Here is a 27,246-nt window from a genome sequence, read left to right on the forward strand (position 1 = left end):
AGTCTAGATCCAGATATTTTTCCAAGATTGGATATGAAGTAGCTGCCAATGAAACGGTTCCTTTTCACAGATAGAGCAGGAAGACAGTTTCTTCCTTTTTCCTGTCTATGCAACGACGACAGTGTTCTTAGAAAGGTAGCCCAAGCCTACTTGCATGTTTGCCTAGCATCCAGTGTCCTGTTTTTACTGCTTTTAATCTCGATATATCCCATCAATATCGGTTTATAGGGGTTTCTACTGAACGGCGTTGAAAATATTAAGAGCAGATCCCGTTCTAGCAAGCTCATCTGTCTGATCATTTCCATAATAGTGCCTCTGCGCATGCACCCAAAAGGAGAGTAATGCCATCCTTGATAGATCCTTCTTGCAATGCTTAACTAATAGGGAATTGGTTGTATAAGAATTTAGTTAGAAAAGTGCCAACAAAATTTTTCTATGTTGTCGCGAATATTGAGGACGTGTAGTACCTACCCTGTAAACTGACATTATCGCAAATTTGTCTTCACAGAACCAACAACACAGTTCATTTTAGAACCATTTATAAAGTATGGTTGGCTATGCACTTTAATATGTGGTGGGTATTATGTGAACCTTGACCACAAGTTGGACAATTGTAAGGAAAAGCTTCATCGCGTCAGAACTGCTCCCCGATGCAAATTTTTTTCGTGTCTGCAATGGGCGACCTCCAAGTATGGTATTCATGCGGTCTTCTTCAACTTAGGAATGTCAATTAAAGCTTTCGAATATGAGGTCTAATCGATAAGAATCGGCATTTAACTACTTATGTTCTCCTTGTCACACCCCCGATACTTGTTACCTAGGGAACACTTCTCAACTTGGTGTTATTGCAAGCCTGTGGAAAAGGGTGCTACTTGTACTTCTAGTCTGCCGGAACTAAAAACTGGTGATGATTAAATGTCTTTCCTTAGAATGATTTGGGAATTTGTGGTCAAATAAGAGCACCAGTAGTAGAAGTACGAAAGGTGGATAGTTGCCTACTACGAGGTTCCTTTGGGAACCACTTAGTAGTTGGGGTTTGAAGTCAAATTTTAATTTGGGGATTTATGGTAGAATAAGAGCACCAGTAGTAGAAGTACTAAAGTTGCCCACAGGTTTGTCAGTTATTTGAGGTTCCTTCTTGATCCACGTAGTAGTTGTGGTTTAAAGTCAAATTCTAATTTGGTCATTTGTTGTTAGCATCAGTAGTAGAGGTACTAAAGGCGGAAAGTTGCCACAGGCTTGTCAGTTATTTGAGGTTTCTTCGGGATCCACTTAGTAGTCAAATTCTGATTTGGGAATTTGTGGTCGAATAAGAGCACCAGTAGTAGAGGTGCCTACAGGCTTGTCTGTTGTTTGAGTTTCCTTCGAGATCCATGTAGTATTTGTGATTTTAAGTCAAATTCTCGGGAAGAGACTCTTATTTACAGGATAAGACTCTGGGTTGGGTAAGGCCGCGGATTATTAAAATGTTGTATTTGAGTTGATAATGCAAAGTTTTAAGAATGAGTTGTTGTGCGTTGTTTCATTGGAAAAGTACATGTATTTGATTCTGAGTTGAATTTCAAGTGTAACTGATGGAGTGGAATGCTTAGCGAAGCTAAATGGGGCTGTCAATACCTTAATCTTCATGGTTGTGTGTGTTGCAGTTTACTCTAAAGCTGGCTTTACATGATCACACAAATAATATGATCTGTCAAAAATTGCATGCCTATCACAAAATTCTGCTCCGATTTCTATTCCTAATTTTCTTCAGAAAAGGAAAACCATCAAACATTGAGACAAAATACGGATGGACAATTAGAAGTTATAGTCGGGCGAGGCCGACCATTTTCAATAGGCTTCGTCTACGGTACCATAGAAGACCATGTACCAAATTTCATTAAATTATCTCCAAAATTGCAACCTGTAGTTTGATTACAAGGTTTACAAGACCTATTCGGCGGGTTCAGTTCTATGGGGGCTAGATGAAATAATGGACCGATGTAAACTATTTTCAACAGGCTTCGTCTATGGTACCATAAAACATTATGTGCAAAATTTCATTGAATTATCTTCAAAATTGCGACCTGCAGTTTGATAAAAATGTTTACCAGCTGTATTCGGCGGGTTCAGTTGTATGGGGGCTAGGTGAAATAATGGACCGATGTAAACCATTTTTAACAAGCTTCGTCTACGGAGCCATAAAACATTATGTGCTAAATTTTACTGAATTATTTCTAAAATTGCGACCTGCAGTTTGATTAAAATGTTTACAAGCTCTATTCGGGGATTCAGCTGTATGTGGGCTGGGTGAAATAATAGACCGATGTTAACCATTTTCAATAGGCTTCGTCTACGGTACCACAGAAGATCATGTACCAAATTTCATTGAATTATCTCCAAAATTGCAACCTGTAGTTTGATTACAAGGTTTACAAGCCCTATTCGGCGGGTTCAGTTGTATGAGGGCTAGGTGAAATAATGGACCGATGTAAACCATTTTCAACAAGCTTCGTCTACGGTACCATAAAACTTTATGTGCAAAATTTCATTGAATTATCTTCAAAATTGCGACCTGTAGTTTGATTACAAAGTTTACAAACCCTATTCGGCGGGTTCAGTTGTATGGGGGTTAGGTGAAATAATGGACCGATGTTAACCATTTTTAATAGTACCTGGGACAATAGAAGATCATGTAGTAAATTTCAATGAATTATCTTCAAAGTTTGATTAGAAGGTTTACGTGGATGGACGGACAGACGGAAAATGATTCTGAGTCGATTGGTATACTTTAAGGTGGATATAGGAACAATATTATTGTGCGTTAGAAACATCAGTGGTGTTGGGTAAAGCAAGTGAAACAGCTGTTTCCATCTTACGTTGTTATTGTTTTATACCAATGGAATTTTCAGTGTGATCATGTGTCGTCCGCATGAGATTCAAACTTTATTGCATTTTATGGCTTAAAATGTAAACCTCTTATAATAGAGAAATTCTAATTTTTGGTCTCAATGTTACGCCACTGAAATTTTGAGCAAATAATGCTAAAACAGATAATACCCAGCATGTTGAAAATATTTAAATAAATGAGAGAATCTAATAGTTGCGATAAGAAATTCGATTAAAAATAAAACTAAATAATTTAAATATTAATAGAAATTTTTAACAAAAAAATTTTATATAATTTTTTTTTACAAATATTTTAAAATTTAAAATATTAAAAAAATAAACAAAAAAATTAACTGTTTTCTATATATTGCACTAATTTCTGTCTATTATCGATAGACAACTATAATTGTTTGTAGCAACTTTTTCAATTACTTTGTTGTTTTAAAATGTAATTGAATTGAATAAATAATAATAAAAAAACACAATTTCAATTTGCCTTCGATTTTTATACATATGTATATATTTTATAACCTTAAAGGTCAATTAAAACAAAGAATTATACTGATAAACTAAAAAAAGAGTGTAATTTTTGAAAAAAAAAAAAATGATTTCTAGAAATGAATACTTATGTATTCAAATGAAAATGTATTTGGGTTAATAAAAAAAATAAGAAAAATATAAAATCTTGAAAGAAAATTAATTATTTTATTTATTATTTTCTTTAAATAAAACACTTGTTTTTTTTTTAATTAATCATTTTATGTATTTGTATATAATTTATTTTTAATAAATTTGTGTGTCTTTTGTTTTTTTTTTATTACTTATTAACTAAAAAATATATATAGTTTTTGTTGTTGTTTTTATGACTATTCGTTTAGTTGCTATTTTCAATTTTGTCTGTCATATTCAGCTTTATTTTGTTTGATTTATAAGATTTTGAAATTTTCATTAATTGAAAAATTAATAATAAATAGCAAGTAAACATTTTAATTTAAATATTAAATATTGATTTTTGACAATGAATTTAACAAATCTTTTAATGTTTTTTTTTTTAACTCTTAAGCAAATTAGTTATGTTTTGAATTTCGTTTGCGAAAAAAAACTGAAAGAAAATGTTTTTGATTTTGATTTAAAAAATAATTGAAATTTATATTTAAAATAAAAAAAAAATCCGTATAACAAAAAAGAGAATAAAAGTGTTTACACGATTGGTATAAAACAATAACATAGTAAGATGGAAACAGCTGTTTCACTTTTTTGTAGGTGTTTACATAAAAATACATCCCTGATCTAATACGAACTGCTTGTTTTTTTAAATAATTTCAAAAAATGAAGAGAGCTATACGAATGTCAAATTTTTCCCCTATTCTGCATTTCAATTCGAATCGAAATTTTCTCTGTTTGGCAACTTTGGTATTCTGCATTTCGATTCGACTCTCCGCCACATAAACAACAACTAACAAAACGATCGGAACGCAGAATACACACATTCGTAAAGCATTGAAACGAAATGGAATTGCTTCTTCTTTTTCTTAGGATTCAGTTTTTTGTTGGAATAACTTTTTTCGATCGTTGCGTAACTGAATGCGTAAACGTAATCTAAATGCAGAATAGGTGTGATTGCGTTTAGACGATCCCATCCGTTCTCTTCAAAACAAAATTTTGACAGATCATATTACTTGTATGATAGTGTAAAGCCGTCTTAAAAGGTATCGCAGAGTTTACTAATGTATTATACAATCCAGAAAAGGTCATAATGTCCGGTCTAAGATAATAAAGATAACCAAGGTTGGATATATGTTTGGCTCCTTATAGCAGGACAGTAATGGGCATTCGCGGAGTAAGTGAAATACGGTTTACTCTTTATCTATCATAACAACAGCGACAAAATTTCATTTGAAAAGTTTCCATGATCTGCCTAACACCCAGAGATCAGTTATTACTGACTGCAACCTTTAACCTCCCACTCATCACATGTATAGTTAAGGTAGTTATCGAGAACCTGAATAACTAATCAATGGGAAAAAGAAGATTTCTAATAAATAGATCTCCTCCGGTGCTAAGAGATAGGTAGTTATTGCATAGATCGTCCTTCACCTTAAGCTGCTACTCCTGAGACCAATAACAAGAGAAAAACTATGAGATCTGGCTCTCATACGAATATGACAAAAAACTTTCCCCAATCTAGAGAAATAGTTTGAAAGACATCCTAAGTTCTAGATATGTTAAAGCTAAATACAATATAGAATCATTAATACTGTAATAACATATCAGAGAACAACTGTTCGTTAATGAGTACAGTCTTTGATAAGAATCGTGGAGGATGCAAGAAGATCAAATGCATGAATAATCAGCGATTAATTCTGAAAGGAAGAGACAAACAGACAACCTAATGTCTGAGCAAAATTCATCCTTGACAAAGAATTCTGATAATGGTTTTCCACATTAACATGATCGTATCGAAAATCGATTCCATTCATACTATAGTTACCGAATATATATCATCGATTCAACATCGATATTAGAAAAAAGAGAATAATAGAGAAGAATCTAAAAAGCATTCTTTAATCTGGATATGCCAGAGCATAATTCATTCTAAACAAGATTGCCTAACATGCTGATTATGTTTTTTTCGTGATAAGGTAGATCGCTTTAAGAATCGGAAGTCATCACGGGACCATTAAAACTGTAGAAACTGTATTAACTCGCCAAAAAAGCCAGCATTCTGGTGAAATTCATCTGGGCTACATTAATGATCAGATTTAATGAAGATTGCCTTAAGTATCGGCAATCATTACGAGACCATGAACATTGTAGTGATTGAATTAGATGCCGTTGGATCAAAATAATCTAAGCATGTCATGGTAGACCTGCTCGCTAAAAAGGGCGGCACTTTGGTGAGAAAAGTCGGGTTAGATCGCATTAAGTATCTGAAGTCATTAAGAGATAGTTAACACTGTTGTAACGGAAAGAGGTGCCATTGAATGGACATAATCTGAACTTGTTATGAGACTCCTACTCGCTAATAAGGACATCATTTCAATATGAATCATTAGTTTAACTATATGATCAAATGCATATATGCAATGAATAAAGGAAATTCCACTGATGTACAGTGCTCGTATCCTTAATTATCCAAAATTTTCTACTAAAGTGCAGAAGATGTTGGAGTGATTGAAGCTAGGAAGCTGCAGTGCAACGTAAAAAACAAATGGAGGCAATTTCGATGAGATTGCGTGCTTGTATCTGGTTACAAAGAATGTCTACCAAAACCAACATAAATTAAGTTGATTGGTGGATCATCCGGCAACGAACAAGACGATGATCACACGAGTCTTTTCTTGCCAACAAGAATTTAAGATCCGCCGAACTCGAGGAGCTAAAAAGCTTAAGTGTCATAACCGTGAACTATCTGCTTACGGTAGATCATCCGACAACGAACAGACGATGATCACACGAGCCTTTTCATTGACGAGCTCCGTCGAACTCGAGAAAGCAAAAACACAATCAGGAGCTTTAAAGCTTAAGAAGCTGAGATTATGATCTCAAAAGCAGTTTAAAATCTAGACAATGGCACTAACAATAGTGCTAATTAATGTGCTAGAGACAAACATTATTTGCTCCTAACTGAACGATACATAGCTGGACACTGATTGAAACTGAAGCTAGAGGAGAAAGTAAGGACTTTACATTTACAACACGTTCTCTAGAGATAACATTTTCAATTTGATTTGGTAAAATTTTACATGATCTTTTCATTCATTATTCATTATAAAATGATCATTTGTTTAACGCAAACGAAAATTCATAACATCATTTTCAATCCTACACAATTGATTACACAAAATAACTCATTCTCATATAATTTTATTTATATGTATGTAAATATATGATGATTATATGCTTAATAATATAATATATTTATAATAATTTGTAAGTTAAATTTTAGGAATCATTGTAACAATTATGTGAAAATAAATTTAATTTTGTCTAAAATCTTAAAAGCCAATTAAGTACATAAATAGAAAATAAAAATTATTAATAAATTATAAAAAAAATTATCACTTTATATAATAATAAAAAAACATCACAATACCTTTGAAAACGTAAAACGAAATTAAGTGAAATATAATTGTGAGAAAAAACTCATTTTCGAATTACGTGACAATGGATAACCTTAAAAAAATAATTTTTGTAAGTAAGTTATAAAGTTACTAAAAAGTTTTAGATATAAAATATTCTAGAACAAATGTGACAAAATATCAGTTAAGAAATGGTTTAAGCTGTATTTTCAAACTTCTTTTTAAATAATAAAATATTTAATGCTTTTAAAAATGCTTGTCAATTCTTTCAAAAAATTCGATATTAAATTCTAAAACAATTCCATTTAAATCTATGTTTCGATAATAATTTTTATAAAAGCGCAACTTTCGTTTTATATTAATATATCATCAATACAATTTCATGGCAAGATTTAACTTTGAATTCTCAATTACAAATCGAAACACAGAATTTGGATATAGCTAGGTTTCGCAAACACATATCTTTACCATAATAGGGAATGCAAAAACGCCTAAATCACTTTAAGTTTAAGAACATTTTTTACATGTTCGAAATGTTCCTAAACTCAAACGATTAGAAAAATAATAATAAAAAAAAGAAAATTTAATACTAAAAAGTTAAAATCGGGGTTTCACGATGATCCAACAAATCTGCAAAGAAAAGTAAAACATAATTATTTTATTAGTATTTGTTATGGGGATAAATCTGTTTAGAATTTTTGGACTTGTTCATACAATTGTTCAGACTAATTAAATCATTTCGTTATTTTAATTGGTGAATTTGTTTTTGTTCGAATTTAGTCAAAATGAGATAATATCAAGTCCACAATAAACTATTGTTGAGTTGACATCATTATTTCACAATCTAGCTCATTTAACATGATCCAAAACCATAATGGCCTGAAAAGATCAGTTAATATCTACCAGCCCCTAACTAGAAAACAATGCAGAGCTATATTCCGGAAAATTTTACTAAAAAAGAGAAAACTACAAAAGAAACTCGCTCTTCTAGATATCAATATTGAAGATGTCGACCTTAAAGTAGTATATGATAAAGATTTTGGTGAATTAGATTCAAGTGAAACTTTACAATTATTAATTATTTTTGGCTGCATTAATATTACTCTTTAGAGACTAAGGACAAGACATGTCGGTTCAAGAGTTGGGTAAAGGCAACATCTGTGAAATAACAGCAAATATTTGTTAAAGATCGAAGTAAAAAGTAGGAAAGTATAGCCGGGCATGGCCGACCATATAATACCCTACACCATGAGTATTTCTTATTTTTAAAATTTTTACTTTTTATAGAGAAACTTTTATGTTGAATATTATTCCAAAATATTTAAGCAATTTATTGATAAAAAACAAAATTTCTAAATGAGGCTTTATATAGGTCAAATATGGGCCGAGCCTCGGTAAGTTTGGGAAAAAGGATATATTTTTAAATAACAGTTACTTTTGTTGAGTTTCATTGGGATACAAATTGTTACAAGTCAATTTTAGACGTTTAAGACATTTTTTGAAGAAGGGTTTGTATGGGGGCTAGGGTCAAATAAGGGCCAATCCTTACAAAAATCTGCTGTGTCATTTATACTTATATAAAACTTATTTGTACCAATTTTTAGAGAGATAATAGAATATTTGACGTACGGAGGTACGGGAGGTACGGTTGTATGGGGGCTAGGTGAAATAATGGACCGATTTCAACCATTTTCAATAGGCTTCGTCCCTGTGGCAAAAAAATGCTTGTTCCAAATTTCATCAAATTATCTTGAAAATTGCGGCCTGTACCTTGCGCACAAGGTTTACATGGACAGCCAGTCAGCCGGACAGACGGACGGACGGACATGTCTTAATCGACACAAAAAATGATTCTGAATCGATCGGTATACTTTAAGATGGGTATTGGACCAATATTCTTGTTTGTTACAAACATCAGCACAAACGTATAATATCCTCCCCCTATAGTGGTGTAGGGTATAAAAAGCGCTGTTAAAGCAATATCTTGTACTGTCCTAATAAGATAATTCAATATCTACCATTAACTAGAGAACAAAGAAAATCTATATTCCGCTAAATTTTACTAAAAAAGAGCAAACTACAGACGAAACTCGCTCTTCAAGATTTCAATATACAAGATGTCGACCTTACTGCAGTATACGATAAAGACTTTGGTGGATTTGATCCAAGTCCAACAATTATAAATTAGTTTTAGCTGCACTAATACCTCTATTTGCAGAATAAGGATAAGACATGTCGGTTCAAGAACTAGATAACGGCAACATCTGTGAACTAACAGTAAATATTTGCCAATGATCGAAGTAAATACCGCTGTTAAAGAAAGATCTTGTAATCGGGCTATAATCAATCTAAACATCTTCATTTTATCTGAATGGAGTAATGAGAATGCGAAAGTAGCAGTATACGATAAAGATTTTGGTGAATTCGATCCAAGTGAAACTTTACAATGCTAAATTAGTTTTTGCTGCATTAATACTTCTATTTGGAGACTTAGAATAACACATGTCGGTTCAAGAACTGGATAACGGCAACATCTGTGAACTAACAGAAAATAATTACCAAAGATCGTAGTAAAAAGCGCTGTTAAAGCAAGACCTTGTATTCGGACTAAAATCAAACTAAATATCTTTATACTATCTAAATGGGATGTTAGATAACCTCTTTCCCATTCCCTTTATTATATCTCATTGTGGAAGTCGCCTTAATCTATAAGCAAAGTTTGAATGGGTTCAATCATATAAATTGTTCTTAATCCAATAGGTCAACGTACTTATGTCAATTGACTTTTCGCTAAGTTGGCGGTACACACACGGGGAAACTTTTGTTTAATTTTCTTTTTGTATGAGAGAGAAAGAAATGGTTTATATCTCTTTCTCTCACATACAAGAATCAAAAATTTCACTGTGTGAACCGACACTAATGAAACATATCGCGCGAAAAGACTTTAAATCTGAGTTGCTTCTAAATAATGTCTTTCTTCTAAATAATGTCGTTAATAGGATCATTGCGGAATGTGCCTCAGTTAGTTAGTTAGTTAGTTAGTTGGTTAGTTAGTTAGTTAGTTAGTTAGTTAGTTAGTTAGTTAGTTAGTTAGTTAGTTAGTTAGTTAGTTAGTTAGTTAGTTAGTTAGTTAGTTAGTTAGTTAGTTAGTTAGTCAGTTAGTTAGTTAGTTAGTTAGTTAGTTCTAGGATCTTTGCGGAATGTGCCTCAGTTAGTTAGATAGTTAGTTAATTAGTTAGTTAGTTAGTTAGTTTGTTAGCTAGTTAGCTAGTTAGTTAATTATTTAGTTAATTAATTAGTTAGTTAGCTAGTTAGATAGATAGATAGATAGATAGATAGATAGATAGATAGATAGATAGATAGATAGATAGATAGATAGATAGATAGATAGATAGATAGATAGATAGATAGATAGATAGATAGATAGATAGATAGATAGATAGATAGATAGATAGATAGATAGATAGATAGATAGATAGATAGATAGATAGATAGATAGATAGATAGATAGATAGATAGATAGATAGATAGATAGATAGATAGATAGATAGTTAATAAGTTTGTTAGTTAGTTAGTATTAATTTTATCCTTCAGTTCCTTCAATCGTACAACAAATGCGTCCTTTTTTCTAAGTGTACTAATACGCTAACCGTTTCTCTCATTTTTGAAATATCAATGACAACGTATTGCACACAAGTATGTGTCCAGTAATGGAGGCCAACCTGCTAATAATATAAATCCTTACTAAAACTAAGATTCTTTCTTACCTTTAGCTATACTCCACCAAGGCAGTGTAACATAAGTAAGGAATGCATTTAATGGAGTTGACTGTTGGCGGCGATTTTCTTTCCAAAAATGAAATGATTGGGCAAAACCACGACTAGCCCATAAGGGATTATAAGCACCATCATCGAGTTCTGTAAGTAAAAAAATAAAATTCAATATTAATAATGCTAACTAAACTAAACGAGAAAAAGGTCTACACTTCTGTTAAAACATATAAAAATAATCATAACAACAATTAACCTTCAAAATATTTATCACCTTTTAATGATTTCTTAGGTAAATCACACCAATAGTAAATTGTGGTACCATCTGGTGTACGTCTTTTGGGTACTAAATTAATTGCACGATTATAAAATGCTTGCATGGCGGCCGTACGTTTAGTACGTGGCAATGTTGAAGCAAAATTGGCAGATTGTTGTAAATCTTCAGCTTCCGCTGAGGGCGGTGACAAGGGTGAGGTGCTACACGAGGCAGAATTATTATTACAATTACCATTACAATCATTTAACGAGGCTGGTCTACAGTGTGTTGATGATCTGGTCAGTTCGTCAGTTTTTGTTGCTGATTGGCCAGCATTCAAATTTGGAGAATGTAATGAGGAATTATTATCATTATTACAGGTTTCAGTTTCTGAATCAGTATTATTCATTGGTTGCAATGGATGGCTGTCTGCGGTTACAGGTACACGAACACATTTTTCAAATTGATACATTGTAGTGGTTTGTGGCTTAATGATTTCACTATCATTCGAATTTGACGAGGGTGATAGAGGTATGGGCGAGGATTGTACGCTATTGGGTGTTTGTTCTACTACCGGTAATTCTTCTTTGCCTCTAACTGTTATCATTGAGTCCGTTTCGGTAAGTATTACCATTTTAGCTATACCCTCGGAAACCTGTGTTATATCACCTCCACCATTTAGAGAAATAGCATCATCTGCTATTTCATATTCTTGACAAGAATCATTTGAGTTTTTTCTTGGTTCTTCGGGTTTTTTATTGGATTTAGCTATTTTTGTTTCCGGATTATTGTTGATAGTTTCCTTTTTAGTTTTGGCTGTTGTTTTATTTTTCTCAATAGTGTTATTACTGTTATTGAGAGCCTTTTGGTTTCTCAACTTTTTGGGTGATACTTTAGCTAAGAGACTTGTTTTGGCAGTTCTTTCTTTTACTTTCTCTTTGATCTCTTTATTGGACTCCTTTGTTTTCTCTTCCTTGTCTTTGGCTTTAGTTTTATCTTTTTTATTTAAAATAATTTCCGGTTTTTTTAATCTACGATCTGCTGTCGTGAGAGAAGAACTTCTGCCTATTGTGGTGTTGGGTTTTTTATCTGTAAATTTCAGACTACCCCTCTTCGTTACCACCAACTCACTTTCCACACTTAGTATAGTTTTTGGCTTTAATTTCGATTTTTTATCAGGCATTTTATTCAAACAGGCCGGCGTTTCATTGGCAAAATCTTCACATGTAGGACAATAGATTTCCGACATTTGTGGGGTATTCTTATCGGAATTGGTCGAGATCCAGCGTTTCTTACATTTTTTGCCTGTTTTAAAGCAATTACCACCACAACCAGTAGTTTTGCCATTCACCGATGAGGGTGATGTTACAATAACAGTTTCATTGGTCGCTTCAATGGCATCTTGTATGCCACTCTGCTCAAGTAGTGAGGTGGTTTCTTTAATTGGTGAATTTTCTTGATCGTGATCTTGTTTGGAATCATAAGCTTCAGTTTTAGTAGCTATTGCAGTTATAGTGATGGTGGTGGTGGTAGTTGTGTCTTGTTTGTCTATTAAGGTTTTAAGCTCTTCACAATTTGGATTTGTATGTATTTTTGCCTCGGATGCCGAGAAAGCAGGACGCAGATCTACAAATAAATATAGATCATTTGTATTTGCAGTTAAGTTTCTGTCACTTCTAATTTTAAACTTAGCATAAGAAACACAAAATAATGAAATAAAAATTGCGCAAAATAAATTTAAAATTATATTAATGAAATTATAAACGAAAAATATGCAAATTATATAAAATCATATTTGAAAACTTATACTTAATTAATAGTGTAAAATTAATGAGTTTATGGACTGAGGGAGAAAGAGAGAAAGAGAGTTTGTGATATTGAATCTGTGTTTTTTATCGAGAAAAGCAGTTTCAGTGGATGAAGGTGTTGTGTATAATTTCAAAATCTTTTGAATTAAAATTTTTTTAAAAAAGATCGCAAATTTATCCTAAAAATAATTTTTACATTAATTTTTTTTAAAAATTTAAAACATTTGTTCCTTAAGCAGAGGATTTAAAGCATATGAAGTAAGAAAGAGTCATCGATTATATATTTAAACCTACATCATAAAATTAGAGAAATATAGTGAAATATCGATTACTACTATGGAAAAGGAAACCATGGCCTCTAGGAAACACGAGCATTATATTGGTAACAATTTAGAGGGAAACGATCGGTAAACGATCGGAGAGATCTCTAAGTGTTTTAATACGGTTGTAAGGTTAATAAAAATGCTTAATCCTAATAAGTCTGGAAAGGAAGAAGTTAATGACAGCATAGCTTAGCTTTCCAAAAAACTACTATCAGAAAGTTGAAAAAGATGCTTCAAAGAATAATATTCACTCTTTTCGCCAATCATCCTTTCACGTGAAAATTTTTTTATCGTGAAAAAAATCTGCAGTTCTGAAATTTGTTGATGGAATTTTGTAAACATTGAAAAGCTGTTCCATACAACTATTGTGATTGTTCACAACAAGTTCACGATAGCAATTTTCCCTTGGAGGGAAATTAAAATTTCAAGAAATAAGAAAATTTTCACTTCTATTAGAGTGATTGTATTAATCACAGGACATTCCATGATGCGAAGAGAAACATATATCTTAAGAAGCTGAACACTGAGAACAAATTGTAACTAGAGCATGATATTGACAAACATTTTAATACGTTTGGAGGGTTAATAAGATCACTTAATCCCAACAAGTTTGAGGAAGAAGTAAATGGCTTAGCTTTCGACAACCATAAAACTACTGTCAGGAAGTTTGAAAAAGATGCTCCAAAGAATCATAAGAATCATTCCAAAGAAAATTTCTTTTACTGAGGTAAAAAGAAACAAATATCTTGACAAGCTGAACACTGAGAATGTAGAGTTGAAGAGAAGGATATATTCGAAGGAAGCCCTAAGCCTTTCGATAAACAAAAAAAAAAACTACTATCAGGATCAAAAAGGAGCAAGTTGAAGAATATGCTCAAAGAGATCATATTGGATTAAATCCAGAAAATTCCCACGAATACTTCGAATTTCTCTTTGCCAACCATTGAGCCGAAGAGAAAAATATATCTTGAGCAGCTGGACACTGAGAACAAAAATGTAGAGTTGAAAGAGATTTAAGTATTCGGAGGAAGTTATATGTCATAATCTTAATCTCCAGAATATAATAAAAAAAAGCTCTGTGGTACAGAGCAGGTACATTCCAAAAGGATACGTCAGTTTATTTTTCTCTGATGAAAAGAACTCCCAAAGAATTGAATACTGAGAACAAACACCAAATATACAAAGATCTTTGCAGTTTGAATCCTACGAATGAAGGAGACAAAGTTAAGCAGGATATTGTTAAGGCGAGCACGTAGGAAGGAAGAGATCTGCCAACTTACTCTTATGTAACAAATTGAAGACATTAGGTCGATCTCTGCTAGTAACTCGATTGGTAATATTACACTAGTAAGAAGGTTAAGCAGCCAATAGAGAACTGAACTGAGCGCAGGGATGTGATAATCACGACGTTAGTATTGGAACATTTCGAATTCCAAAATGGCTGTCGGTAAAAATTTAAATACTCTTTTACGATATTGTGTATCCAATCGTAAAATTCTAATGAGTTTATTACACCAGAACCAATTTGCCGCTATTCTTATGGCCGATATTTCAGTCTGAAGTATATTGCATCCATTTTGAGATTTCCTAAAGAATCCGATATATCCAATGAAATGACGCTCTTTTGGAGCGTCTTTTTTAACTTCCTCCCTTCTTGTCTTAAGGTCGAGCATTAACTAGTACCATTTATAAGAGTGCGGAAATACAGGGTCTATGCTCTGTGTCTTTATAACAAGAGATTTGTTTCAATTTACGATAGAGCTTGAAAAGAATCTGATATATATTTTGAAATGTGTTGGCATTAATCCAATATAATCTTTTGGAGCATTATCTTTAACTTTCTAATTGCACTCTTGCAATTAGAACATTTTGCAAGAGTGCGGAATGCAGGGTCTATGAGAGTCTTTGTTCTTGGTCTTCATATCAAGAGATCTGTTTCACTTTACGATAGAGGTTGAAAAGAATACGATATATCCATCGAAATGTTTTACGATTAATCGAATATGATCTTTTTGAGCATCTTCTTTAACTTCCATCCTCCTCGTTTTTAAATAGGATAAGGCCAAGCAAAAATTAGTATTATTAACAGGAGATGCAGGGTCTATGGGGGGAGTCTTAAGCGAATTAGTGACATATAAATGTGACACTGATGTTGGTTCGAAAACAGCATTAACTAGTGCCATTTATTAGAGTTCGTGGTCTATGTGAGTGTAAAATGAAGGGGTAATAACTTTTGATTGTACTTAAGGTTCAATTGGTTCTTAACTTCTCCTAGTTTTTAGCAATTTGTCTATACATTTTTATTATAACTTCATCTTCTTGATCTCGCCATTCCTTTCTTTTCGAAGTTTTTATGACTTTTTAGTTTTCGAAAAAGGGACCAAAGAGATACAAAAGACCAATTTTAGTTAAACTAAATCAGAATCCTATCAATTACTCAATAAGGACATGAGATTATATTCAGTATCTACGGGAATTCCAAGGGTTCTATAAATCGACTTTTGAATAATAGAACAATCGAAATTTTGTTGAAAAATGGAAAAAGTCGAATAGTCGACTTTGTAAGTAAAAGTCGGAAAATGTCAAAAAGTCGAGAAAAGTCGAAAAGTTTTTTATGTCGATTATACTGAATATCTATGGAAACTTCCAGACAATATTGGACCTCAAAAACCATTTTGTGATAATAGGATCTAAATGATAAAGTGATCATTCAAATGATCAAGGAGAATAAACGCACTATATTGCTTATTGTATCCCAAACAGAGATACAAGACGACGCGGCTAAATTGTCGTCTCAATTTAAACTTTGTTTCAGAAATTGACCTTATAAGCGTTTATTATATTGAAAAATCTCTGTATAATAGTCAGTTATATAGACCTCTGTCTCTATATAAGTTTTTTCTACAGAAAAATGAACATTTATAGTAGTTTTCACAATTTTAATATTACCACAATGCTGTGTGGCAACACTTTTCAATTTGCAATAATAATTTAAAATTGTGGCAACTCCGTGGTGAATTTATTTTCCTAATTACATGTGTGATTCCAATCTTTATAAGCGGCTACGTTTAAGCCGGCTTAGCTTTTGAACCGAAAGAAGACGGCGGCGGCGCGGCTTGAAAAATATTACCGGCGGCCAGCCGCCGCCGATTTAAGCCGTTTCGGCTTGTATCTCTGATCCCAAACTGGATCATTAACAGATAGATATTTTTAAATCTTTAATAAACTTAAAAAAATTACTCTAATATATATTCAACTAAATTTTAGATAAAATTTAAATTTTATTCTTTCACGCTTAAAACTTTTCAATCATCTTGCTTTATTTTTACAGTTAAAGGAGATTTGAACAAATATTATTATAGGCAACTTGAGCAAGGCTCAAACAAGCTTAATTTTTAAAAAAATATTTAATATTTTTTTTATTAAATAATTATTTTATTAATATTGTTAATTGAAAAAAAAAAATAAAAGAAAAATCTTTTCTACAAAAATAATAGTTAAAGTTTTAAATAAAATTTAAAGAAAAAATGCATTTCAGCTAATAAAAAATATATATATTTAAATATTTACTTTCGGACAAAAGGAAAAAAAAATATTCAAAATAATAATAATTCAAGAAAACAAATATTGTAAGGGATTGGAGTTTAATGTTTCAATGCATTCAAAATCTCTACATTGTTTTTAAAGAGAGATTAAGTATCAGATGAGTCCTGCTTTCTCGGCAAATCTATAATGAGTTTTTTTTTACTTCTTTTGTTTAATATTTTCCAAAAAAATATATTTTCTTTATTTACATTAAGAAAATATGTATAAAATAAGTGTTGAAAGGTTTATAATAAATTGTTTGGTGTTTAATAAAAAAATTTTTTTTTTTTTTGGTATAAAAGGATAGAGGAAAACATTAAGAATTTGTTTAAATAAATTTACAAAAGCAGCAGCAAGTTAATAATAAATTAGTAATTTAAATACATAATAATTTTAAGTGTAAAAAGCTTTTTAATAAAAATAAACAAAAAAAAAAAAAAAAAAAAAAAAAATATTAATAAAAAATTTATAATAAATTAATTGTTTAAAAATAATAACGATAATATCCATGATGCAGAAGAGAATTTATACATTTTTTTACAAAATCTCCGTTCTATTATTGCTCTAAATATTTGACTTTATGTGAACGTCCCTTCTGCAATGATTCGTTTTTAAAATAGGCCGAACTTATATTCACCAAATTTCAATAGATTCCGAATGGAGAGTAATGAATGAATATGATCTTTTAAAGTTATCGAGAGAGTGCCTTTCAGAAATTAAAATAGTTGACTCTCTGAACGACTCGGAATTAAAACAACAACGACTAAGCAACACAGAATTTACAAATATCACTGTTATATAAAAAGAAATGTTTCTTAGCTCTAACTAATTGACGTAAGAGTCTAAAAGTAGTGCTTTTTTAAAGTTAAAAGAATTGAATTTTCTCTCTGAATGAGTCGTAGTTTAAGCAACAACGACTAAGCAACACTGAATTTACAAATATCGCTGTTATAAAACCAATAACAAGTTTCTTTACTGAAACTAATGCTCTTAAGTGTTCTGCATAAGTTAAAAGAGTTTACTCTTCTCTCTGAACGATTCGGAGTTAAAACAACAACGACTAAGCAATAGCGAATTTACAAATGTCACTTTTATAAAACCTTCAACAAGTTTCCTTACCGCAACTAATGGTTTTCTAGACTTATTGTAAGAGTTCAAAAAGTAGTTCCTTTCAGATATTATATGAAGAGACTATCCTCTCTGAACGACTCGGAGTTAAAATAACAACAACTAAGCAACAACGAATTTAAAAATGTGGTTATAAAACCAACAACACATTTATTTAATGAAACTAATGATCTTCTAGAGTTTTTGTAAGAGTTCAAAAAGCAGTTACTTTCAGAAGTTAAAAGAGAGTTAAAACAACAACGACTTAGCAACAGCGAATTTAAAAATGTCGTTATAAAACCAACAACAAGATTCTTTACTGTAACTAATGGTCTTCCAGAGTTATCATAAGAGTTCAAAAAGCAGTTCCTTTCAGATGTTAAAAGAAGAGACTTTCCTCTCTGAACGACTCGGAGTTAAAACAACAACGTCTAAGCAACAGCGAATTTAAAAATGTCTTTATAAAAGCAACAACACATTTATTTAATGAAACTAATGATCTTCTAGAGTTTTCGTAAGAGTTCAAAAAGCAGTTACTTTCAGAAGTTAAAAGAGTTGACTCTCCTCTCTCAACGAATCGGAGTTAAAACAACAACGACTAAGCAAAGCTGAATTTACAAATGTCGCTGTTTTAAGATCAACAAGTTTCTTCTAGAGTTATCGTAAGAGTTGAAAAAGCAGTTCCTTTCAGAAGTTAAAAGAATTTACTTTCCTCTCTAAACGATGCGAAGTTAAATCAACAATGCCTAAGCGACAGCGAATTTACAAATGTCACTGTTACAAAAACAAGAAGAGGAGTTCGTTTTCTGAGCATGATATCATTGTGTTAATTGTCCCACGTTGCCCTAAAGAGGAAACAAAAACCCACATGATATACCCACAAGAATACAAAGGGTTGAAAGTTAACGTTACCACAACAATTTGATCTTCGCTGCGGAACGACCCATACTCGGCCAAAGATTGACAACGCAGCGACGGCTGCTTCAACCGAATGTTTTTCCCCAGGAAAGAACTATAGGCCACAGTCCTATTGTTACAACAACAACTACAAAGGGTTTAAGAATCTAGAATGTAGTCGTAAACGATCAGTTTTAAGAAAAAAAGGCGGGTGCATCTCAGTATAGCGATTTTAAAGATCTGAAGATCGCCAATAGTTTAAATTGAAAAAGATAAAGCTTTCGATCGTATTAATCTTGTTTTTAGGAAAGAAAACTAATGGTTCTCTGACTCAATATAGAGACCTTAAAGATCTGGAGATCATCATCAGTTATTTGAAAAGGGAAAAAGCTGAAAAAGTATATGAGTCTGTTTATACACTTCCAATGAGTTGCTATGAATCGTATTATCGGTTTCAGCAAAGAAGGTTGTTAGAACTCTGACTTGTCTACATCGACATGGTCAGAACAACATCGAACTATAAGGAAACCAAAAGCATTAAGATACCAGATTGATGCAGAACGTAGCCGTTATCGACTCTTAATGATTGGGGTATAACCAGAGATGTCAGAACAATATCAAACTGTAAGGTAACCAAAGACTTTAAGACGCCAGATTGATGCAGAACGTAGTCTTCATCCAATCTTAATGATTGGGACATAATCAGGCTTCAAATCTATAAAAAAGATGAAAACGCTTTTAAGTCACAATGTTCATTTCCAATGAACTGATATCGATCGAATGGATACCGGTTTTTAAAGGCTAGGCCTTGATAAATGATAACATTGAAGGAGAAGGGGAGGTCTACGAGCCTAGTTAAGTAACTTTAGGCAACTGCCATACCAGATAAGTAGGGTTTTATAAATCGACTTTAGAATAATCGAACAATCGACTTTTTGTCGAAAAAAGTCGAAGTTGGCTATTTTGATCCAAAAAAAGTCGATAACTCGAATATCGTCTGTGAAAAAAAGACGAAAAGTCAACTTTGTTAATAAAAGTCGAAAAGTCTGAAAGTCGATAAGTCGGAAAAAGTCGAAAAGTCAAAAAAAGTCGAAGAAAGTCGTAAAAAGTCGAAAAGTCGGAAAAAGTCGAAAACACGAAAATTTTAGAAACAAGTCAAAAATACTATAAAATTTTAAAAAAGTGGAAAAAAAGTAAAAAACACTAAAATATAGAACCCTACAGAGATGATCCCATTTCAGAGATAAGGACTGTTATATCTTCAGATAGAACTATATAAAGTGAAGTAGTTTATAAGGCTGGATGAATATTTCTAATCAATTGGATAGCTCTCCATTTTAGCAAAGAAATCTGGTGACATCGATCGAATTGATTCAATTGGATAGCTCTCCATTTTAGCAAAGAAATCTGGTGACATTGATTCCGCATTTTAAAGATCTGGCCTTTATCAACCATAAACATTGAATATGAAGTAGCCTGAGAGCCTGGATAGGCAACTGCAGACAACTTTTATCGATCGAAATGATTGTTTCGTTCTCCATTTCAGCGAAAAAAGCTGGTAGCATCGATCGACTTCATTCCACATATTAAAGGTCTTGCCAAACCTAAACTTTGTAGGTAAAGAGGTCTATGAGCCAAGCTAGCCAACTGTAGGCAACAGTCATCGATCGAAATGATTCCCATTTAAGGGATGAATGTTCAAATAAAACTTTTGAAGTTGAAATAATATATAAGTTTTGGAAGCGTTTACATTTCAATGGAGTGTCACCGATCCCATTGCGCTTGATTTCAGCAAAAGAAAGAAAGCTGATACGTTTTCAGCTAAATTATTCATAAATATTGCAGAAATCCATGAGCCTGAATTGATGACTGTTGACAGATGTCATCGATCGGAATGACACATCTTTCAGAAATGCAGGGCAGTACTTTTTGTCAAGACTATTAAAGGTCTGAAAATGTATATTCCTCAAACTTAAAGGAATAGGTTAATAAGTCTATAAACCTTGGGGAAAATCTGTTGGACGTTGTTGTCGTTCGGAATGATCTTCGTTTTAAAGATAAAAGGTTCAGCTTCAGTCAGAACTTTTTAATTGAATATGTTCATCAATATTAATATTGAATTTGAAGAAATTTATGAACCTGAATGGATGCCTGGTGACAGATGTCATCGTTTGGAATCGGACAGTAAAGTCTATAAACCTTGGTGGAAATCTGTTGGAGGTTGTCGATCGAAATGATCCCGTTTCAAAGATGAAAGCTGGTTGAGCTTAAGTTCAGAATGATCTGAATATGTTCAAAATGATCATAATGAGAAAAATATATTGTGGACATGTTCATAAATATTGACAATAAATTTGAAGAAATTCATGAGCCTGAATGGATGCCTGGTGACAGATGTCTTCGATCAGAATCGGACGGTAAAGTCTATAAACCTTGGTGAAAATCTGTTGGAGGTTGTCGATCGGAATGATCACCGTTTCAAAGACGAAAGCTGATTTAGCTTAAGTTCAGAATGATCTGAATATGTTCAGAAAGATCATAATGAGAAAAATATATTGTAAATAGCGAAAGTAATTAAAGTTTTTCGTGATAAGAACCGACAATATATAATCAATATTAGTTTAAAATTACAACAAACATAAAAGTTAATTTAATAAATTATTTATAAAAATTGCATGCATTTTTAAATATTATAAATTTAATAAAAGTAGAAGAAATTTTTTTTTTATGATAAAGTGTGAATGAGTGATGTTTGTGTTTCTTTTTCAAATAAATTCCTATATATAAATGCAAGTGATGATGGAAAATAGTGTAAATAAATTGGAATAGTCTATGTTATTAATAAAATGTTTAACATAGAAGAAGATAAACAACTTCTATTAAAAAAGAAAACAATAAAATATAAACATAATAAATGCAAAATATTTTTTTTTTTTATAGAAAAAAAAAATTACGAAAAAAATTAAATAAAAACACAAAAAGCATATAGAAAAATATTTAAAGATAAAGAATGAAATAATAATTACCATCTCTTAAATCACCAGCTTCAATTTCGGAAACTTCATTGGCTAATGAGTCTAGGCCCTCATTTTCTGAACGAGCTTTAGAGCCAGCAGAACCCGAAGCGTTATCGGAAGAATTTTTTGTGCGCCAAGCATAACGTGAGAAATTATTGAGATTAGCACTAGGATCACTGAGACGACGTTGATGACGATACGTGCAATAATCATCATTTTCCTCTTCCCAATCGTCCCACATATCGGTGGCACAAAAACTACAAAATTAAAGATTACTTAAGTTAAAGCAAATAAAAGTTTAAATATAATTTAAAATACCCGGGTTCACTGGTGGGTGTTTCAACGCCAGAACCTTTAGGTTTGGTTACAGCCATTTCGGCATGTCCCTTGCCCTGAGGTCCTTTCATTCTAACAAATTCACAGCGTGTTTGTACTCCTGCACCACTGCTGAACAAGCCGAAAGACATGCGTTGTGCTACTTTTGAGCTTAAGCTGGATTGCTGAAGTATTTAAAAGGAATTTTTTTAAAAATTTAAAAAAATTCTATTTGAGAAAAAAAATCATACCCTAGCATCATAAACTTTCTTTAAAGCATCATAACGTATGGAACCTAAAAATATAACACCCTGAACAGCACCATCTTTATCATTGGCCACCAATTCAACGCAAACCATTTCACCATCTCTTACTAAAATATCGCTAAAAACCTTTGATAAAAAATAAGGAAAAACTAAATCATTTAGTGAAATATTTCAATAAACAAACACTCACCTCATCAAAATTATCCACCATAAAACAGATATGAGGATATGTTATTTCCTCACCCTCTCCTTTAGTATCCATTTTTCTTCTACTCGGACTGGCATAAACACGCTGTGAATGACGTCTTAATACCTGCAATTCTTTTGGCGAAGTTCGCGTACATATGGCCAGAGTGAGAGTGTAATCAAATTGATGTATAATCATATTGAGATAAACTGTTTCCTCCCAATCAACATCGGGATCACCAATGGGTAGTTTACGTGAATCTTTGCGAAAAACATCGACCTCAGTCTTAAATGGAAATAAGGAAAATAATACGATTGTAAATAATAAAACGTACTACTCGTTTGATTTTAAGAAATAGGAAGATATTCAGAACAGGTTATCAGTTAGTAATGAACCTATTAAACTCAAAGGTTATTGATCTTTGAAACGACCTTAAAGTTACTTAAAAATTAAAACTTAACATATCATAACAATTGTATAAATATCAGCTGAAATTCAATATTATTGAAATTTCGTAATATTTAATCAAGTGTATGAGAAGCCCCGATCGCATAGAGGTGCATAGAATTATAAGACATACGGTGATTTACAAAGTAAATCAAATCCACAAACTGAAATATAAAACTGGCATAGACCTCAATAAATCTCAGCTGGAGCTAGAGATTATGCTCAACAAATAACTGATTTCACTGCCGGAATATCTTTTTTTCGACCTTCATCGATACACCAGTTCCTATATATGTTGTAAAGTTTTACTTTAATATAAATCTTAATCACTTCTACTTACCTCATATTTTGGCATATGTCGGGAAGAGCTTTTAACATGTTTCTTACGTACAAAAAATAATAAATCATCCGAATCAATACTATGTACTGGTTCCGATTGAAATAGAAAATGTCGTACAAATAGATCTGTCCAATAGGTGGTGCCTTGTAAAACAACAAAACCACTGTCTGTAAAGAGATAAAAATTAATTGTACATAATTATGAATTAAATTTAATGATAATCCTAATAGTAAGCCTAGATATATCTGATTTTAGGCAGGATCATTGACTATAAAGTAGCCAATAGTCCAGACGTTAGATTGATCTATAGGCTAGTCTACAGACTAGACTATAGACTAGACTATAGACTAGACTATAGATTAGACTATATACTAGACTATAGATTAGACTATAGACTAGACTATAGATTAGACTATAGACTAGACTATAGACTAGACTATACACTAGATTATAGACTAGACTATAGACTAGACTACAGACTAGACTATAGACTAGACTACAGACCAGACTATAGTCTAGACTATAGACTAGACTATAGACTCGACTACTCCCTAGACTATTGACTAGACTAAAGACTAGAATATAAACTAGACTATAGACTAGACAATAGACTAGACTATAGACTAGACTATAGACTAGACTATAGACTAGACTATAGACTAGACTATAGACTAGGCTATAGACTAGACTATAGACTAGACTATAGACTAGACTATAGACTAGACTATAGACTAGACTATAGACTAGACTATAGACTAGACTATAGACTGGACTATAGACTATACTATAGACTAGACTATAGACTAGACTATAGACTAGACTATAGACTAGACTATAGACTAGACTATAGACTAGACTGTAGACTAGACTAAAGACTAGACTATAGACTAGACTATAGACTAGACTATAGACTAGACTATAGACTAGACTATAGACTAGACTATAGACTAGACTAAAGACTAGACTAGACTAGACAATAGACTAGACTATAGACACGACTACTGACTAGACTATTGACTAAAGACTAGAATTTAAACTAGACTATAGACTAGACAATAGATTAGACTATAGACTAGACAATAGACTAGACTATAGACTAGACCAGAGACTAGACTATAGACTAGACTATCGACTAAAATAGACTATACACTAGATTATAGACTAGACTATAGACTCGACTATTGACTAGACTAAAGACTAGATTATAGACTAGACTATAGACTAGACTATAGACTAGACTATAGACTAGACTATACACTAGATTATAGACTAGACTATAGATTCGATTATTGACTAGACTAAAGACTAGACTATAGACTAGTCTATAGACTAGACTGCAGACTAGATTATAGACTAGACTGTAGACTAGACTATAGACTAGACTGTAGACTAGACTATAGACTAGACTGTAGACTAGACTATAGACTAAACTGTAGACTAGATTGTAGACTAGACTATAGACTAGACTGTAGACTAGACTATAGATTAGACAATAGACTAGAGTATAGACTAGACTATAGAGTAGACTATAGTCTAGACAATAGACTATAGGATATACTATAGACTAGACTAAAGATTAGACTATAAATTAGATTATAGACAAGACTATAAACTAGAGTATAGACTAAACTTTGACTAGACTATAGACCAGATAAAAGATTGTACTATAGACTAGACTATATACTATAGATTCAACTATAAACCAGACTATAGACTAGACTATTTTATAGACTAAATATATACCAGACTAAAGACTAGACTCTATACTTGACTATAGACTGGACTATAGAATAGACTACAGACTCGACTATAGACTAGAATATAGTCAATAATATAGACAGCGAAATGTTAAGCTAGCCAGCACTATCAGTAGGGCATACGAAGTACGACTTTAATCGTTTAAAGAATTATTCCTTACATTTCTACATAATCATTACACTTTCACTCTCTTTATTGCACCTTTTCACATACACTATTTACGAATTTCGCAATAAAAACAAAGAATACAATTAATTACCCTCAAATGTAATAATCAAAACAGAAAAAAACATAATTAGCGTCGAATAACCCTTAAAACAAAAACAAAGAAAATGGGAGAGTTGAGATAAAAACAATCATGATAAAGAAAACAAAAATGGCAACCATAACAAAACCAGAAAATTTTAACTAAATAAAAAGAAAAAAATGTGCATTTTCAGGTGGGTGGTTGTTTGTCGTAGAACTGGCTGGAATAATCGATAATGTGCAAATGTAGACAACTTTTCAGAGGAAAAAAATTGAATTTTTTTTGATTTAAAAAAAAATTAACTAAATTTTAAGATAAAAATATATGATATGATAAAATGTTTTTTTTCCAAAAGAATTTAAATTACTTTCTAAACTTACCATCTTTGAGCAATTGTCTCATTTCTTTGTTACGTTGAAAATTAATATCTTCCAACAATTGCTGTAGAGGCGTTTGAGGCTTAAGTAAGACTCCTGCAGCACTGGCCAAGGACATGTTTTAGCTGTGTCGTCTATTCCTAAACCGCAAGAGACTTAAAACTTTTTCCAAAATTTGAGGTTTATTGTGGTTATAGAGAAAATTAAAAGTTTTACAAAAAAAACTATAGAATTTTGTAGGGGACACGTTAGGAATTGTCGTCTGAATTTTGTTAGTTATCACCACCACATTATTATTTGTTTGATTTAATTTTTAGTTTTTACAAATATTTTAACATTTTAATAATACAATCTATTGTATTTTATATTTTAGCTAAATAATGTAATTTTTTTTTTGTCAATGGATTTATGTCTATGACTGTGAATAAAAACCGTCTGCTTTCAACAACTTTTCTTTGTTAAATGCTTGCTCTCCAATTTGCTTTGGTTGGTATAAAAAGAAATATCTACCTTAGTGGAGTATTCGTCTTTTCTTTCCTTTTGTTCCAAAAGGGTAGTTTTGACGTTTCTTTCATTTCATTTTTGTAAAATTATATTTTGTTTAGTTTTGTTTTTTTGTAATGCGCAATTGCCAAAATATTAAAATCTATTATATTGTATTGTTTAGTAAACAAAATAAAGTTGCAAAATTGTTTTTTTAGCAAAAACAAGAAATAATAACAGAGAGTTGAAACGGAAAGAGAGAGTGAGTGAAACTTTTTAACAGCTGTTAGACATATGTTAATACAACTGTTATCAGCGTTACCAGATGTAGGTATTTTAAGATTTATTTGAAGACAACATAATCATGGAAGTTTTTTTTCTAAAAGGTTTTATAAGGGATTGCAAAAAATTAATTAGTGCTAGGGTTCTATAAATCGACTTTTTGTCGAAAAAAATCGAAAAGTCGAAGTCGACTATTTTATTCCAAAAAAGTCGATAACTCGACTATCGTCTATGAAAAAAGTCGAAAAGTCGACTTTGTAAATAAAAGTCGGAAAGAATCAAAAAAAGTCGAAAAGTCAGAAAAAGGCGAAAAAAGTCGAAAACTCGAAAATTGGAAAAACAAGTCAAAAATAGTTGAAAATTTTAAAAAAGTGGAAAAAACACAAAAACTTTAAAATAGTCGCAAAAACTCGAAAAAAGTCAAAAAATAGTCGGAAAAAAATCGAAACAACTCGAAAATATTCAAAAAGTCGGAAAAAGTCGAAAATAGTCAGAAAATGTCGAAAAAATCGAAAAGCCGAAAATAGTCGAAAATCGGAAAAAGTCGAAAATAGTCGAAAAGTCGGAAAAAGTCGGAAAACGTCGAAAATAGTCGAAAAAAGTCGAATAAAGTCGAAAAGTCGGAAAAAGTCGAAAAGCCGGAAAAAGTCGAAAAGATGACTATTTATAAAATATTAAAAGTCGGAAAGTCGAAAAATCGACTTTTAATTAAATGAAAAAAGTCGAAAAATCGACTTTTAACTAAATACAAAAAGTCGAATGTCGAAAAGTCGACTTTTCATAACATGCAAAAAGTCGAAAGTCGACTTTTCATAAAATGCAAAAAGTCAA

At 31.8% G+C, this 27,246-nt stretch overlaps 1 protein-coding gene across 3 annotated transcripts; it reads right to left on the reverse strand.

The window, feature by feature from the left end:
• Positions 1-4,379: 4,379 nt before the first annotated feature.
• LOC111687901 (uncharacterized protein KIAA0930 homolog) lies at positions 4,380-26,269 on the reverse strand. 3 transcript variants are annotated; one of them, XM_023450380.2, is made up of 9 exons: positions 25,654-26,269; positions 23,269-23,435; positions 22,485-22,766; positions 22,280-22,420; positions 22,032-22,213; positions 21,723-21,970; positions 10,995-12,602; positions 10,718-10,867; positions 4,380-7,580 (listed from the first exon to the last, which is right to left on the reverse strand). In XM_023450380.2, the coding sequence occupies exons 1-9, from the start codon at positions 25,766-25,768 to the stop codon at positions 7,540-7,542; spliced, it is 2,934 nt and encodes a 977-aa protein (XP_023306148.2). In that variant the 5' UTR covers positions 25,769-26,269; the 3' UTR covers positions 4,380-7,539. The 3 variants fall into 3 exon arrangements, with proteins under 3 accessions (XP_023306148.2, XP_023306150.1, XP_046810230.1); XM_023450382.2 differs by lacking the exon at positions 10,995-12,602 and having other exon boundaries at positions 25,654-26,263; XM_046954274.1 differs by lacking the exons at positions 4,380-7,580; positions 10,718-10,867; positions 10,995-12,602 and adding an exon at positions 16,695-16,834 and having other exon boundaries at positions 25,654-26,264.
• Positions 26,270-27,246: the final 977 nt, after the last annotated feature.

Source organism: Lucilia cuprina, chromosome 6, assembly GCF_022045245.1.
Source record: "Lucilia cuprina isolate Lc7/37 chromosome 6, ASM2204524v1, whole genome shotgun sequence".
NCBI lineage: Eukaryota > Metazoa > Arthropoda > Insecta > Diptera > Calliphoridae > Lucilia > Lucilia cuprina.